Source organism: Coregonus lavaretus (assembly GCF_964263955.1).
Source record: "Coregonus lavaretus genome assembly, chromosome: 21".
Taxonomy (NCBI): domain Eukaryota; kingdom Metazoa; phylum Chordata; class Actinopteri; order Salmoniformes; family Salmonidae; genus Coregonus; species Coregonus lavaretus.
The window spans coordinates 40,529,479-40,546,807 of record NC_140008.1 but is presented as its reverse complement, the minus strand read 5'-3'; the positions used below and the strand labels follow the sequence as shown (position 1 = coordinate 40,546,807).

General features: G+C 44.0%; 1 protein-coding gene across 2 annotated transcripts in view; it reads left to right on the top strand.

Moving 5' to 3' along the window:
- LOC311149085 (leptin receptor-like) overlaps positions 1-17,058 on the top strand; it is a 61,647-nt gene extending 44,589 nt beyond the window's left edge. For both annotated transcript variants that reach the window (XM_084186195.1, XM_084186194.1), the window contains 12 exons: positions 3,562-3,837; positions 5,764-5,860; positions 7,333-7,553; positions 11,015-11,166; positions 11,904-12,057; positions 12,590-12,672; positions 12,948-13,161; positions 13,944-14,150; positions 14,461-14,544; positions 14,793-14,895; positions 15,024-15,096; positions 15,586-17,058. In XM_084186195.1, the coding sequence (XP_084042321.1) occupies positions 3,562-3,837; positions 5,764-5,860; positions 7,333-7,553; positions 11,015-11,166; positions 11,904-12,057; positions 12,590-12,672; positions 12,948-13,161; positions 13,944-14,150; positions 14,461-14,544; positions 14,793-14,895; positions 15,024-15,096; positions 15,586-16,437 (2,516 nt within the window). In that variant the 3' untranslated portion in view covers positions 16,438-17,058. The remainder of the gene's footprint in view (positions 1-3,561; positions 3,838-5,763; positions 5,861-7,332; positions 7,554-11,014; positions 11,167-11,903; positions 12,058-12,589; positions 12,673-12,947; positions 13,162-13,943; positions 14,151-14,460; positions 14,545-14,792; positions 14,896-15,023; positions 15,097-15,585) is intronic.
- Positions 17,059-17,329: the final 271 nt, after the last annotated feature.

The window sequence follows — 17,329 nt, the reverse complement described above, 5'->3', positions numbered from 1 at the left end:
GAACAGTAAACATTACACTCACAAAGGTTCCAAGGGAATAGAGACATTTCAAATGTCATATTATGTATATATACAGTGTTGTAACAATGTGCAAATAGTTAAAGTACAAATGGGAAAATAAATAAACATAAATATGGTTGTATTTACAATGGTGTTTGTTCTTCACCGGTTGCCCTTTTCTTGTGGCAACAGGTCACAAATCTTGCAGCTGTGATGGCACACTGTGGCTTTTCACCCAGTAGATAAGGGAGTTTATCAAAATTGGGTTTGTTTTCAAATTCTTTGTTGATCGCTGTAATCTGAGGGAAATATGTGTCTCTAATATGGTCATACATTTGGCAGGAGGTTAGGAAGTGCTGCTCAGTTTCCACCTCATTTTGTGGGCAGTGTGCACATAGCCTGTCTTCTCTTGAGAGCCAGGTCTGCCTACGGCGGCCTTTCTCAATAGCAAGGCTATGCTCGCTCTCTCTCTCTCTCTCTCTCTCTCTCTCTCTCTCTCTCTCTCTCTCTCTCTCTCTCTCTCTCTCTCTCTCTCTCTCTCTCTCTCTCTCTCTCTCTCTCTCTCTCTCTCTCTCTCTCTCTCTCTCTCTCTCTCTCTCTCTCTCTCTCTCTCTCTCTCTCTCTCTCTCTCTCTCTCTCTCTCTCTCTCTCTCTCTCTCTCTCTCTCTCTCTCTCTCTCTCTCTTTTTTATCTTTACATTTTTTCTCGATTGCTAAGACACATTTCTTGAAAGCTGCTCTCCTTTTCTCTTAACTGTGAACACAAAACCCAATTTTCAAGCTACATTCACAAAACCTCAGACTCTTCTTGCAAAACCAAACTTTCACCTCAAAACAGTTCAATCTGTGCTCAAAACTGAACTATGTTGTCAAATCGTGCCCCGAGTCAATCAAAAAAAATAAACACTACTGAACAGTCACTAAACACTACGTAGAAAAATAGAAAACACAATGCTCAGGACATGAAGCTGGAGAAATAAATGTTTATTGTTCACTGTAGGCTAAATGCATGTTGCAAAACAAAAAAAACCTGTGCATTTAGCACTTGTACAAAAAGACAAAACAGAAATCTTGTGCATTTACATGTAGCACTTGTAAAAACAAACAGAAATCTTATGCGTTTGCCACTTGTGTACAGTAAGCCCATGTAAAAATAAAGTACAAAAATATACAAATAAGTGCATTACTCAGCCACAGCATCATGTCTCCGTACTGGGTCAGGCCACAGGACTTCATCCACATCACAGGCCACATTTTGTCTGGCCAGGCAACGGGGGAAAAAAACCCTGGCATGCCGTATCCAGGCTTGGCATGCCTCCACACCTATGTCACCACAGGCAAGTCCCATGGCTTGCAGGAGATTTACCCTGGTGTAAGGTTGGCGTTCATATACCTTCCACCGCCATGAGGAGAAGAATTCCTCAATGGGGTTTAGGAAAGGGGAGTACGGTGGAAGGCAAAGATTGATAAAACCTTGGTTCATATTGTACCACTCTCTAACCTGGAGGGCTCTGTGAAAACTCACATTGTCCCAAACAACAACATAGATGGGATGCTCATCCTGCTGCCCTAACAAAGCATCTCGCATGTGTTTGAGGAAAATGAGGAGCTGGTGAGTGTTGTAGGGCCCCAGGCTGGCATGATGGTGGACAACCCCATGATTGCTGATGGCAGCACATAATGTGACATTGCCACCACGCTGCCCAGGAACACCAACAATGGCCCGATGGCCAATCACATTACGGCCTCTCCTTCTCCTTTTGGTGAGATTAAACCCAGCTTCATCCATGTAGATGTATTGATGGGGTCTTTCCATTGCATCCAGTTGAAAAACCCTCTGTAGAAATAGATATAGTTTTGTAAGTGATACGGAAAAAGTGATTTAGGCCACTACAGTAAATCACTACTTAGAGTAATCAACATTGAATGTGTCTGGATATATGCCAACCTGTACATACTAGAATCTTTGCTCTTTGACTCTGTCTGAGTTGCGATCAAAGGGCATTCTGTATAGCTGTTTCATGCGCAGTCTGTTGCGCTTGAGGACACGATCAACAGTAGAGAGGCTGACACTGTTGATACCCTCAAAATGTAAATGGTCCTCAATGATCTTCTGCTGAATTTCGCTCAGTTTAATGGCATTGTTCTCACGGACCATATCAACAATTAGGGTCTCTTGGTGTGGGGAGAACATACCTGTCCTCCCACCCCCATGTGGCAGTCTTTCAATTCTACAAAAGAGAACATGAACTTACAAAAAATATACATGGAATACTAGGCCTACAAACAGTTAGACCAACCCTCCATTACAATACTACAGTACATTGGTACAGTGATGTACTGAAACATATATTTACTTACAGTATACTGTGGTACAGTATATAGTATGTCATACAGTAATTGCTGTCAACATTTACATACTGTACTATAATGTCAAAAAAAGGTAATTACCTGTTCTCTTCTCTAAATCTTCGGATTATGGTGGACACAGTGAATCTACTGATGTTTGGTTGTACCCTTTGTCCAGCCTACCTCATGCTCATACCATGGACAAGAACATGGTCAATCACAGTAGCTCTGATTTCATCAGATATTACTGTTCTTTGTCTTCGCTGACCACCTCGACCACCTCGACCTCCTCTCACACGAACTCTTCCTCTCAGATTTCTATCCATTGTAGGGCCTCACAAACCAGTGCTCTCTGAACTGGCTTACTGTATATGTTCCCTCACATCATTAGCCACAAGTGTGATCAATTTTGAGTTGTTGTGTTCAAGTGGTGACACCTGTGCTCTAATTGTGTTTGACTTTTGTCACCTGTGCTCACCATTATGCAGCACGGGTGCATCACAATGAAAATGTGTTGGCAAGTTATGTCTAAACAGGTGAAAAGTGCTTATGGTTTTGCCAAAAGAGTGATTGATTCAATCAGTGGGTTCAGGCAACTGAGCATTTGGTTCAGACAATAGGGTTTAGTGTTTTAGCAATTGAGAAAAACTGTAATTCTGCGTTGTTGATAAAGGACATGTCAGTAAGCATGTTGTTTACGAAGCATGTGACAAATCAAATTTTATTTTATTTCTCATCCTATCTTTTATTACTGAGGTCCCATTGCTCTGAGGAAGACATTCAGCTAGTCACCCAGGCTATGGCCCCTTAGCTTTCAGTCAATATATTATGTCTGATTTGATGTACCTCGTGGATGAATAGCACATCTTTTAAACTGGAAGCAAGTTTGTCATCATACTTCCAGAAACATTTTTACTTCATCTGTTCTTTCAGACTATGTCTGGAGGTTGGGTACTGCTGCATGAAATTGAGTTTTTCAGGTTACTTTAAAAAAGAAACATTTGACATTTTTTTCTTAGCTTGGTCCATTGATAACTATAAAAAAATAATTAGTAACTAATTAGAAGGTTGCTGCATGAAACAACAACAAATTTAGACAACTCAGTCAGGGTATCAAATCAATCACAATGCTCTCGCAGAAAAATACTTCAACTGTCAACTGTGAGTCAGGTGATCCTGCTTTTCTGACTGAATTCACTTTGCTTGGTTTCAGATGTGACTTATCTCCCTGAGAGAGTGGTGGCCAGCCTTGGAGATAGTGTGACTGTGTACTGCGTGTTCAACGACCGCAGGGTGAACGCCAGCACGGCGGTCTGGTTTCTGAACCTTGACCGCCTTCCCCAGAGCCAGTACACTGCTGTCAACGACCGTGTCAGTAAAATAACGGTTCAACCGTCTGAGCAGAAGCTGTACGACATCCTGCATTGCTGCCAGTCTTCAGGGGAGAAGTATAGCTGTAACTACCGCTACGCAACGATATACATTAAAGGTGAGCTGTTATGGATGGATGGATGGATGGATGGATGGATGGATGGATGGATGGATGGATGGATGGATGGATAGGTGGATGGGTGGGTGGATGAAGTACTGTAGGGTTGGGATGGGAGAATGTTTAGGGTTAGGCTTCAGGAAAATGATGGGTCATGGGATTAAGGGATTAACAGTAATATATACAGTGAGGGAAAAAAGTATTTGATCCCCTGCTGATTTTGTACGTTTGCCCACTGACAAAGACATGATCAGTCTATAATTTTAATGGTAGGTTTATTTGAACAGTGAGAGACAGAATAACAACAAAATAATCCAGGAAAACGCATGTCAAAAATGATATAAATTGATTTGCATTTTAATGAGGGAAATAAGTATTTGACCCCCTCTCAATCAGAAAGATTTCTGGTACCCAGGTGTCTTTTATACAGGTAACGAGCTGAGATTAGGAGCACACACTTAAAGGGAGTGCTCCTAATCTCAGTTTGTTACCTGTATAAAAGACACATGTCCACAGAAGCAATCAATCAATCAGATTCCAAACTCTCCACCATGGCCAAGACCAAAGAGCTCTCCAAGGATGTCAGGGACAAGATTGTAGACCTACACAAGGCTGGAATGGGCTACAAGACCATCGCCAAGCAGCTTGGTGAGAAGGGGACAACAGTTGTTGCGATTATTCGCAAATGGAAGAAACACAAAAGAACTGTCAATCTCCCTCGGCCTGGGGCTCCATGCAAGATCTCACCTCGTGGAGTTGCAATGATCATGAGAACGGTGAGGAATCAGCCCAGAACTACACGGGAGGATCTTGTCAATGATCTCAAGGAAGCTGGGACCATAGTCACCAAGAAAACAATTGGTAACACACTACGCCGTGAAGGAGTGAAATCCTGCAGCGTCCGCAAGGTCCCCCTGCTCAAGAAAGCACATATACATGCCCGTCTGAAGTTTACCAATGAACATCTGAATGATTCAGAGGAGAACTGGGTGAAAGTGTTGTGGTCAGATGAGACCAAAATGGAGCTCTTTGGCATCAACTCATCTCGCCGTGTTTGGAGGAGGAGGAATGCTGCCTATGACCCCAAGAACACCATCCCCACCGTCAAACATGGAGGTGGAAACATTATGCTTTGGGGGTGTTTTTCTGCTAAGGGGACAGGACAACTTCACCGCATCAAAGGGACGATGGAGGGGGCCATGTACCGTCAAATCTTGGGTGAGAATCTCCTTCCCTCAGCCAGGTCATTGAAAATGGGTCGTGGATGGGTATTCCAGCATGACAATGACCGAAAATACACAGCCAAGGCAACAAAGGAGTGGCTCAAGAAGAAGCACATTAAGGTCCTGGAGTGGCCTAGCCAGTCTCCAGACCTTAATCCCATAGAAAGTCTGTGGAGGGAGCTGAAGGTCGAGTTGCCAAACGTCAGCCTCGAAAACTTAATGACTTGGAGAAGATCTGCAAAGAGGAGTGGGACAAAATCCCTCCTGAGATGTGTGCAAACCAGGTGGCCAACTACAAGAAATGTCTGACCTCTGTGATTGCCAACAAGGGTTTTGCCACCAAGTACTATGTCATGTTTTGCAGAGGGGTCAAATACTTATTTCCCTCATTACAATGCAAATCAATTCATAAAATTTTTGACATGCGTTATTCTGGATGTTTTTGTTGTTATTCTGTCTCTCACTGTTCAAATAAACCTACCATTAAAATGATAGACTGATCATTTCTTTGTCAGTGGGCAAATGTATAAAATCAGCAGGGGATCAAAAACTTTTTTCCCTCACTGTATATATATATATATATATTCATGTGTTTGTTATAACCCCTGTCTGTCTGTCAATGGACTGTGGTCATGTTTCAGGCTCAAGGTTCATATTACAGGTCAGGGTAAAGGGTTTCACTCTATTTGTGTCTGTGTTTCAGATCCATTCATAGATATCAGCTGTGTAACCAATGGGGATCTGGACAGCATGACCTGTAGGTGGAACAACATCCAAACCGAAATCAACTTCCTGTCCAGGTCAATACTACTTTTACTTACAGCATTGGACAACCTACACAAACACCTGTATACGTGTACATACACCAGTAAAACCTACACATACACTTCAACTGTATAGTTAAAGTGACGGTTGGTTATCTTATATCTTTATGAGTCCAATCAATCTATTAAGAGTCTTTGAAATACAAGCCCAGCATGGAATACAGCAGGACATTACTTTTGACTCTTTTTAAACAATGTTGACACCTTTTCAGTGTCTCTGCTTGGTGTCTCTGTGCTGTATTCCTAAGGAATATGGAACGGGAACTGGTTCAAGATCGTAGAACAATACAGAAGGGATTTAGACCCCTCAAGCAAAACTCAAATGACTGTGTGTAATTATTAGTGAATTGCCACAATTTCAAAATTAAGGCAGTGAAAGGAAGTTTAGACTTGTTGCATAACAGAGATATGTGGCATCATAGGCCAAACATACCCATAAGGAGATAGGGTGTTTTCACCCTGAAATTCTTTGTGTTTGTGTGTGTGTGTTTTTTTACTATTCTTGTGGATACCAGAAGTCCTCACAAGGATAGTAAAACAATGAACATTCGGAGAAATGGGGACATTTCGCCAGTCCCCAAAAGGAATAAGGCTATTTTAGGGTTAGGGTTAGAATTAGGGTTAGGAGTTAGGGTTACCGCGCCAGCGCTCAACATCCTTTCCCCGCTCTGCTAAGAATCACTCAGCGCTCACAGAAAAAAAAAGCAGCTCCAAATTCGCTCCATTCATTTAACAAACAGCCCATCAGCTATCGTAAGAAGCTTCAACATTTCATAAACGTGTCGTAGGCTATTAAACAAATACCTACCTGATGATATGCGGCCACTGTGTTAAAAAACAAAATGGCTTTTTCTCTAATCTATTGATGATCATATACTTCAGTTGTAAGTGACTCTGTTGCGCTCACATTTTACAGTTGATAGTCAACTTAAGCACTGTTACAAACTTAGGCTCCTTTTTTTTTTTTTTTTACGATAGCCTATATAGAAATCAAAATGTGTCCGGTGCTGCTGGATGGGCTTATTGGTGGTCTTGCCATCAATTACACATGCTGTGTGACCTATTTCTTGGTCGACTCATATCAACATCTCTGCGCATTAGTGGTGTGGTAGGCTAAATAAATACAACAGAATAGGCCTAATTAAAAGAACTATGATGAAGGGAATGAAAAATGCTGGGCAGACGATGCCCAGAGCTCGTGGCTGAGTGGTACCGGAGCAAAATTGGAGTGGGAGAGAAGGCTGACGCTCCACGATCCAAATTACACACGCTCCGCTCCTCGCTCCACATCCTCTGTTTGGAGTTAAGGTTAGGTTAAGGGTTATGGTTCGGGGTTAGGGAAAATAGGATTTTGAATGGGAATCAATTGTTTGGTCCCCACAAGGAGAGTAAAACAAATGTGTGTGTGTGTGTGTGTGTGTGTGTGCATGTCTGTTTATATTCGCCAGGGTGGCCGACCTATCCTGTGATGTCATGGAGGAGGCGGAGGAGGTGGGCGGGGCGGTGAGTGTTTTCAGGCAGGTGGTGTGTGTATCCAGCAGATCTAGAGAAGTGAAGAGCTGCACTCTGCAGCCAATCAGAGTGACTTCCTGCTACAAGCTGTGGATGGAGGCCAAGACAGACAATGGCACGAGGTCACATCCTGTCTACATCACACCTATGGACCACGGTGAGTTAGGACATGTGCAGGATAGGAGTTCCAAGTTTCAAGTTTATTCGCCACATGCACAGGATGCAACAGGTGTAAAACAGTACAGTGAAATGTTTACCTTGAGAGCTCTTTCACAACAATGCAGTGATAGTAATAATAATATAGCTAATAATAGAAAATAGAATAAAATAAAATAACACACAAGAAGTACGATAAAGGTTGAAGAAACCTGCTCTCAATGGTGCAGCTGTAAAAGTTCCTGAGGATCTGAGGGGCCATGCCAAATCGTTTCAGACTCCATGTGTTGTTTTTAAAAAGTATGTACTGCGAGTATGTTTTTTTTTTACTGGCAAATAAAATCAATCAAGTCGGCAGTGATGTGGACACAGAGGAACTTGAAACTGTTGACCCTCTCCACTGTGGCCCCGTCGATGTGGATGAGAGTGTGCACCCCCCCTGTTTCCTGTTGTCCACGATCAGATTCTTGGTCTTGCTGACGTTGAGGAAGAGGTTGTTGTCCTGGCACCACACTGCCAGGTCTCTGACCTCCTCCCTATAGGCTGTCTCATCGCCATTGGTGATCAGGCCTACCACTGTTGTGTTGTCAGCAAACTTGATGATGGAGTTGGAGTCGTGCGTGGCCATACAGTTGTGGGTAAACAGGGAGTACAGGAGGGGGCAAAGCGCACACCACTGGGGGGCTCCCCGTGTTGAGGGTCAGTGTGGCAGACGTGTTGTTGCCTACTCTCACCACCTGGGGTCGGCCTGTCAGGAAGTCCAGGATCCAGTTGCAGAGGGAGGCATTCAATCCCAGGGTCCCAAGCTTGAATACCGTCCGGCCTGTAGCCTTGTGAGTGTTGACCAGATTAAAAGCCTTACTCACGCCGGAGAGCAAGATCATCCAGTCCTCTGGGACGGCAGGGGCCCTCATGCACGGCTCTGTGTTTTTGTCTAAGCGTGCATAAAATGCATTGAGTTTGCCTGGTAGAGAGGCATCGTTGGGCAGATCACGGCTAGTCTTCCTTTGTAATCCATAATGGTTGTACCCCCTGACGTGTGGAGCGTCGGAGCCGGTGTAATAGGATTTAATCTTGTTCCTATATTGTCCTTTTGCCTGTTTGATGGTGCTGCGAAGGTTGTAGCGGGACTTCTTGTACGCATTCTTGTCCTCAGCCGAAGTCTCAGGGTTGGCTGCGATATCCCTGTGTGTGGTAGCTCTGTCCTTTAACTTAGCGCGCACCTTGGTGTTAATCCATGGCTTTTTGATTGGGGAAGCCTTCCTATTTCACAACAAAGCCTCCTTCACTCATGCTGCCAAACATGCCCTCGTAAAACTGACTATCCTACCGATCCTTGACTTCGGCGATGTCATTTACAAAATAGCCTCCAACACTCTACTCAGCAAATTGGATGTAGTCTATCACAGTGCCATCCGTTTTGTCACCAAAGCCCCATATACTACCCACCACTGTGACCTGTACGCTCTTGTTGGCTGGTCCTCACTACATATAATCCCCGCATAGCAACACCCACCCGTAGTATGCCCTCCAGCAGGTATATCTCACTGGTCATCCCCAAAGCCAACACCTCCTTTGGCCGCCATTCCTTCTAGTTCTCTGCTGCCAATGACTGGAACAAATTGCAAAAATCTCTGAAGCTGGAGACTCTTATCTCCCTCACTAACTTTAAGCATCAGTTGTCAGAGCACCTTACCGATCACTGCACCTGTACACAGCCCATCTGAAATTAGCCCACCCAACTACCTCATCCCCATATTGTTATTTATTTTGCTCATTTGCACACCAGTATCTCTATTTGCACATCATCTCTTGCACATCTATTATTCCAGTGTTAATACTAATTGTAATTATTTTGCACTATGGCCTATTTATTGCCTTACCTCCATAACTTGCTACATTTGAACACACTGTATATATATTTTCTGTTGTATTTTTGACTTTATGTTTTGTTTTACCCCATATGTAACTCTGTGTTGTTGTTTTTATCGCACTGCTTTGCTTTATCTTGGCCAGGTCGCAGTTGTAAATGAGAACTTGTTCTCAACTGGCTTACCTGGTTAAATAAAGGTTAAATAAATACAATTTAAATAAAAAAAATCCACTGTGGAGACAACTTTGGCGATGCATTTCCTGATGAAGGTGGTGACGTTGGGGGTTAGCTCGTTGGTGCTATAGGCAGAGTCCCGGAGTATATTCCAGTCAGCACTAGCAAATCAGTTCTGCAGCATAGCCTCCGTTTCGGAGGACCATTTCTCTACAGAGAAGTCACAGTTACTTACTGTTTAAGCTTATGTTTGTAAATAGGAAGCAGGAGTATAGAGTCATGATCTGATTTCCCGAAGGGGGTGACGAGGGAGGGCCTTGTATGCTTGCTTGTGGATTGAGTAACATTAGTCTAGGACTTTATCTGCCCTAGTGGTGAAAGAGACGTGTTGATAGAAGTTGGGCATCACGTGTCTTAGTGATGCAGAATTAAAATCATCGGCAACAAGAAAAGCAGCCTCCAGGTGCATGGTTTCCTACTGAAAACACTTGACGTAAATGTTTCGTACAGTTCGTCAAGTGTTTTTGTCCTGAGGTGGAGTATATACAGCAGTCATGATAACAGATGAAAACTCTCTCGGGAGGTAGAAGGGTCGGTATTTGACCATCAGGTATTCCATGATGGGTGAACAATAGGTTGAGACTTCCACTGCGGTAGAGTCTGCACACCATTTGTTGTTGATGAAGATACATACCCCTCCCCCCTCTGGATTTCCCTGAATCCAATGTCCTTTCCACTCGGTGAATGGAGAATCCATTGAGTTGGATAACCATGGAGGGTATCTTGTCCGAAAGCCATGTTTCAGAAAAACAGAGAATATTGCAGTTAAGAGAGTCCCGTTGATAGCAAATCTGCGATCGGAGGTCTTCCATCTTATTATCAAGTGACTGGCCAATAGAATGGAGGGAAGTGGTGGACGCTTTTTCCCTTAGCCTTAGTCTCACCAAGAGTCCCTCTCTCCGGCCTCTTTTTTTGCCAGTGTTTCGTCTTGGGTAGCCCAAAATTTGGTCAGAGCCTGGTAAACAAAAAGCCCAGGGTAGATGAGTCAAAGTCTAAATTTAAGCAGGAATTGAGGTTAGTAACTGCCGATCTAATGTTCAAAAGTTCTTGTCGATCGTAAGAAATTCTAGTGGATACATTTAGTGCAATTTTTTTTATGATTAACGGCCAAAATAATCACAAAATAGCAAAGTTGGGTCGGAGTTCACAAGACGGAACCATACAGTACGGCGTCATCTTTAGAAGTTCTGGTCTTCTTACATTTATGTTCTTACCTGTTGTGGCTTTTAGGAACCTACAGCACCAGTATGTGTCAATAATAATAATACCTTTTTTTTAAACATGGATAGTGGTCGGTCTGCTTGACCATGCTAGATAATGACTGTCCTCTCCCTTCATCTCATCTCCCCCTCTAGTGAAGCCCCACCCTCCCTCGGGCCTTGAGGCAGTGAGCATGCCTAGTGGAGTCCTGAGGCTGGCGTGGGTGCCCCCAGAACTGCCCCACTACGATAAGCAGTACCAGGTTCGCTATGCCCTCGCCACTGACAGGGCCCATCCATTCTGGCAGGTACGTAAAACTCTGGCCATAGGGCTCTGGTCCAAAGTAGTGCACTATGTAGGGGATAGGGAGAGTGTCATTTCAGATGCAGCCTTGAGCTTCTCCAGAGTGGCAGGGAGGGAGCAATGGGTGCAATCGCCTGGCATCATGAGCATCACTTGGTCGGACTAAATGAGTCTTATTTCCTATCTACTGTATCCCCTATCTCTGATCTGGTAGTGGCATTCTTGCTGGTAGTGGTACACTCTAACATGTGGTGGCAGACTGGCAGGCAAATAGGGAGAAGCGGGGACAACCACACAGAGACTGAAGCTGTGTCTGAAATGGCACCCTATTTCTTTCACACACTTTTTACCAGAGCCCTACACTGCAGAAAGTGACATCCAAGCAAGTCTAAATATCTGCCAATAACAGCTAGTTTTCAGTTGTAGGAATAGGCCTACCTCATTTAAGAAAATGTGCCCACTTTTGCTGGGCACAAGTATTTTGGAAAGTTTTCTGCCATTTAAAATGCTCCTTCGCTTGCTCGGTCACATAACATTCATATCTATTAAGACATATATTTCCCTAACATTCTTTTGCTTTTGAGTTGATGGATGTTTATGCCGGATATCTAAGTTCATTCACTGGAAAATATATTTTAGGAAAGGATAGGATAGCCTTTAATGTCCCTGAGGGGAAAATGTTTCAATTATCATGGGATATGTGATTTAACATGTGATTTTGAATTGGGATGTATACTGCAGGTCCTGGCTCCTCGGGCAGAGTCGTGGGCTGAGGTCCCTGAACCAGATGTATGTAGGGTGTACAATGTGCAGGTCCGCTGTATGCATATCAACAGCTCTGGGACCTGGAGTGACTGGAGCCACTCTCTATACACTACCCCTCACAACAGCAGAGGTATGTACAGTATGTCTTCATCTCATCTATGTCATTGAACCTGCATTAATACAAGTTAGTCTCATTGAGATAAAAATCTATTTTGCAAGATAGACGTGTATTGTACATACACGTTTTGACAACATTGACAAAACGCATCAGCAATAAACTTTTGAAAGGAATTAAGCTGCCGCCCTGAAACGTATCTTATAATTGCGCCAGCACACCACAACTATCAAGTCTGACCTACTGTGTACATACAGTACATTAACACTCACAACCACAATGGATGGGTCATTTCAAACCCTTCATTATCCATGGTTTGTTGTGTGGTAAAAGCTATTTCTGACCCTGATCTAAAAGTTACCTTGCATGGTGTCTGGCTAAAATGAAAGCCTCAGACATAGGTACATAGACACACACACAAGCATGCATGCTAGCATGCACACACACACACACACACACACACACACACACACACACACACACACACACACACACACACACACACGCATACACACAGAGCTGTAATATCTATGTTCTGTTCTCTCAGCTCCTGACCAGGGTCCTGATTTCTGGCGAGTGTTTCAGGAGGATCCAGCAAGGAATCAGACTAACGTCACTCTTCTCTTCAAGGTACAGTCCATAGCCTACAGAGAACACATTAAATATAGCACAGTATGTGGTTTAAATGTCAACATCAGAGAGAGTTACATTAATTGAAGAGGTGTATGAAGTTGCCTCCTCTCCTTTTTACTACATCATTGTTCTTAGTTTAGTCTGAAAAACCTATTCAGTTTGCTTCCCCAACACCTATCTCATTTTGTCAGATCTGATAGTATAAGGAAGAAGCACATTGGATAATGAATCCTCATTAGAGTCTTTGATAGTCTCTAAACTCTTCCCAATAGCATTTCCCCATAGTGGAGCCAACCTACTGTGTGGAGGGCCTTGTAGTACAGCACCAGGCCTCTGGGGGCATTGTGACTGAGGAGCAGATAGGCCTGGTGTCCTCCTACCGCTTTGCGTGGCGAGAGGAGGTCCACTCTGTGACGGTCAAGGCTCAGAACAGCCAGGGATACTCCACTAGGAACATCAACATGACCCTGGAGAGACACCCCAAACGTAAGGGAATGTATTTGTATGGGGCTGAATAATTGTTATACCCAATACAGAGATTACTAGCAGTCAATTAAGAGTTAGTAGTTAGAAACAGATATCTGAAAATACAATTTTATTTGAAAGCTTTAAGAATTGGTTGTTTGTTTTCACATTTATGTTTATTTTTTATTAGTTGGTGTTGTTGGTTCATGTCATAGAAGTCAGTTGAAATGCTAGGTGTGCTGCTATTACAGTCACCAGGGAGAGAAAATAGGCATGTTGATGTCAGTTAAAAGCCTGAGAGTGGACTAAAAGCCATTATCTCTGGCTTGGGATGTTCTCTTCCGAGTCCTAATGGCTGTTTTACTGGACTTGGAATTGATTGTAAAATGGACCTCTTCTCGGCACAGGTCTCTGTGTCACACCGGGATGTTTGTGTTATTTGTGTGTGTGTGTTCGCCTGTTATTCATATTTTCATTAATAGCTAATTGGTTGAGAGGAAACCATTAACTGTGATACAGGTAGTGTTGGTACTATTAGTTTTCATATTGAAAAAAAACTACTGGTCGTGGATGGGCCCAAAATAAAAAGCTGCTGTTCAGTTTATTTTATAGTCAAGGACAGGAGGGGAACACTCTTTGTTGTGCTAATTCTCACGCATGTCAGAAGTAGGAGAAAACATAGCAGAAAAAGAGTAACAGAAAATGTTAGTCACTGACAGAAAATATAAACATTTTATTTTATTTCTCTCTCTATCACTCTCTCCCCCCTTTCCCTCTCTCCCTCCCTTCCTCCCTCTCTCCAGGCCAGTGTGTGCGTTCGTTCTGTGTGTCCCGTGTGAATAGTAGCTGTGTAGTCCTGTCGTGGTCTCTGCAGCCCAACAGCAGTGTACCGTGGTCCCTGGTCGTAGAGTGGTCGGGTCAGAACCACCAGGACAGACAGGGTCAGACCACAGAGGGCAGGGAGATGTGGACCAGGGTCCCCCCTACTGACCAGGTCCTCTACCTACATGGTACGTTCTCATGTGTCTCTTTCTCTGGCTCTCTCTCTTTCACTCTCACTCTCTGTTTAAACCTCTTTCTGTTGTCAATCTTTCTGATTACTAAATTGTTCTAGAATGACCTAAATAAACCTACAAAACCACTGCAGAACAATTGATCTTGTCAAATTTTGATGAATATTTCAGTCCACTTTGAGTTCCAGTTTGAGAGATTGTTGGCTGTGAATATCTGGCGCTCTCTAGTGACAGTACATATGAATGTTTCAGTCTGATTGACTAATCTGAGCTTCTCTGTTCTCTGTTCTCTGCCTTTATTTTCCAGGTGATTTCTATGGCTCTGAGGAGTATGTGTTCACCTTGTGTCCAGTGTTTGCAGATGGAGAAGGAGAGCCAGTGTATACTAAAGGTAAGCTCTACTTTATCGCCAGGGATGAATACAACCAATATCTCTGTAAACAACAGTATGTGACATAAGGATGTTATATGTTTTTAATAAGTGTACTGTACATTGCAGCACATTGATTGATTTAAAAAAATTAAATTTTAGTCATTTAGCAGACGCTCTTATCCAGAGCGACTTACAGTTAGTGAGTGCATACATTTTGATACTGGTTGATAGCTTTACCCTTACCATGGTGTTGTCCTGTCCTCCAGTCTTTAGGGGGGCCAACGCTGGGCCTGCAGCCTACATGCTCCTGATGATCATCGCCTTCCTCGCCATCGTCCTCTTCGTCACCCTGGTCATATCCCAAAACCAGTAAGATTATATCTCATAATTGAGTGAGAGGGGAAAGGGAGAGATAGGGTAGATGAGAGAGAGGTTTTGGATTGCAGACTGAGAGGCTCCCTTCCTTGTTGTTAACTCCTATTCTGTCTGATTCCCAGCATGAAGAACATGTGGAAGGATGTTCCCAACCCCAGCAACTGTTCCTGGGCCCAGGGGATGGACTTCAGGAAGGTGAGATGGACAACAAACCTGTTTACTCAGGAACATACTCTGAAATATAATCAAACTATCTCTAAACAGCAGAGACCATAGGAACTCAACATACTGTTATGAAAAACACACCACTATTTACCAGAACACACTCTATATACAGATGTAGGATCTTAATTTGAGCTTGTTGGATACAACAGGAAAATAATACTGCAGCAACAGGAAATGTTATGTGAATTATAATTATTGGAGACTTTTGTAGGGGTTGATAAAATTTTTTGTAAGGGAAAATCAAGTCTGAAATGTCAAAGTGGAAATTACAAACTTCAGAAGCCTTTTTGAAGTTATCTTGCAACAGGCTGATCCAATTAAGATCCTACACCTGTAGGGCAGCTATTTAGATCAACTATTCTATAAACTGTACATGAACTCTATAACTTACTTAAAGCAGTTGGCAGGCCAGTTTACCTTGCTATGGTCCTAACTCTGCTGTGCTGTGGTCCTGTCCAGGCTGAGACTATGGAGCAGTTGTTCCGCCAACCAGAGGGCCTGCCAGACTGGCCACCACTCTTCATCTCAGAGACTATCTCCCAGGTCACCATTGTAGAGAAGACTGGTCCCCCAGCCCCAGACAAGGACAGCATCCTGATCCCAGCCTCCGCCCCATCCCTCTTGGACTCAGAGGTGCCTGAGGTCCCAGAGGAGGAGGAGACCCCCCAGCCCCCAGAGCTCCCCAGGAGTGTGGAGAGCTCAGCCCAGTCGTCAGTGACCTATGCTATGGTCCTGCTCTCAGACGACCCACGCCGGCTCTACAAGCAGGACGGCAGCCACAGCCGCTCCAGCGACGAGGGCAACTTCTCCGCCAACAACTCTGACATCTCCGGCTCCTTCCCCGGGGGCCTGTGGGAGTTGGAGAATTCCTATTCCCGAGCCGGAGACTTGGACCTGGACCCATATCGTTCATGCTTCTACAAATATGTGGAGGAGTTTTCTGAGACGTCGGAACAGGAGGATGAGGCCCTGGGTGGAGAGAGGGATGGGGGGATGGAGGGGATGGAGGAGAAGGACCTGTATTACCTGGGAATGGGCTGTCAGGAGGAGAGTGAGGAAGAGGAGGAGGAGGAAGAGAGGGAAGAAAACACAGGGGCTATGCTGCTCAAAGAGGTGGTGGTTCTGCAGAGAGAGGGCTCATCCATTGAGTCCAACCCTCTACTTGGGTGTCGGGACTCTATGTTTAGTGAGTCCAGTGATGAGGGGGCAGTGGTTGGGATAGGGATGAGGTCTGTCCCCCTCTACCTTCCCCAGTTCAGAACTGCTCCCTCCAGGCCACTCAAAGCACAGGACAGCACCCCCAAGCTGTAAGAACTGGTAGTGCCTAATATATTGTTTTATTCTAATGCAGCTGTTTAGTCCCTCAGGAGGGAGAGGACTCAGCAGAGACACAGACACTGATAGGCTTGTTTCTCAGTTAAGGGCATTTACAGAAGCTTGGCTGTGTCTTAGATGGCAGCCTATTTCCTATACAGTAAAGTGCACTTAGATCCCTATGGGCCCTGGGCAAAAGTAGCAAAGGTAGTGCACTTATATCAGACATTTTGAAAATGGGGACAAGGCATCTGAGGGGGCTAGGCATACTAGGTGCTAAGCCTCTGCCCACTTTATAAGGAATAGGGTGCCATTTCATAAGCATCCTCCCTCCCTGTCTACAGTGCCACACTGCTGCTCTGCACCTTCAGTCCATAGGAAGCTACAGTGAGGGAAAAAAGTATTTGATCCCCTGCGGATTTTGTACGTTTGCCCACTGACAAAGAAATGATCAGTCTATAATTTTAATGGTAGGTTTATTTGAACAGTGAGAGACAGAATAACAACAAACAAATCCAGAAAAACTCATGTCAAAAATGTTATAAATTGATTTGCATTTTAATGAGGGAAATAAGTATTTGACCCCCTCTCAATCAGAAAGATTTCTGGCTCCCAGGTGTCTTTTATACAGGTAACAAGCTGAGATTAGGAGCACACACTTAAAGGGAGTGCTCCTAATCTCAGTTTGTTACCTGTATAAAAGACACCTGTCCACAGAAGCAATCAATTAATCAGATTCCAAACTCTCCACCATGGCCAAGGCCAAAGAGCTCTCCAAGGATGTCTGGGACAAGATTGTAGACATACACAAGGCTGGAATGGGCTACAAGACCATCGCCAAGCAGCTTGGTGAGAAGGTGACAACAGTTGGTGCGATTATTCGCAAATG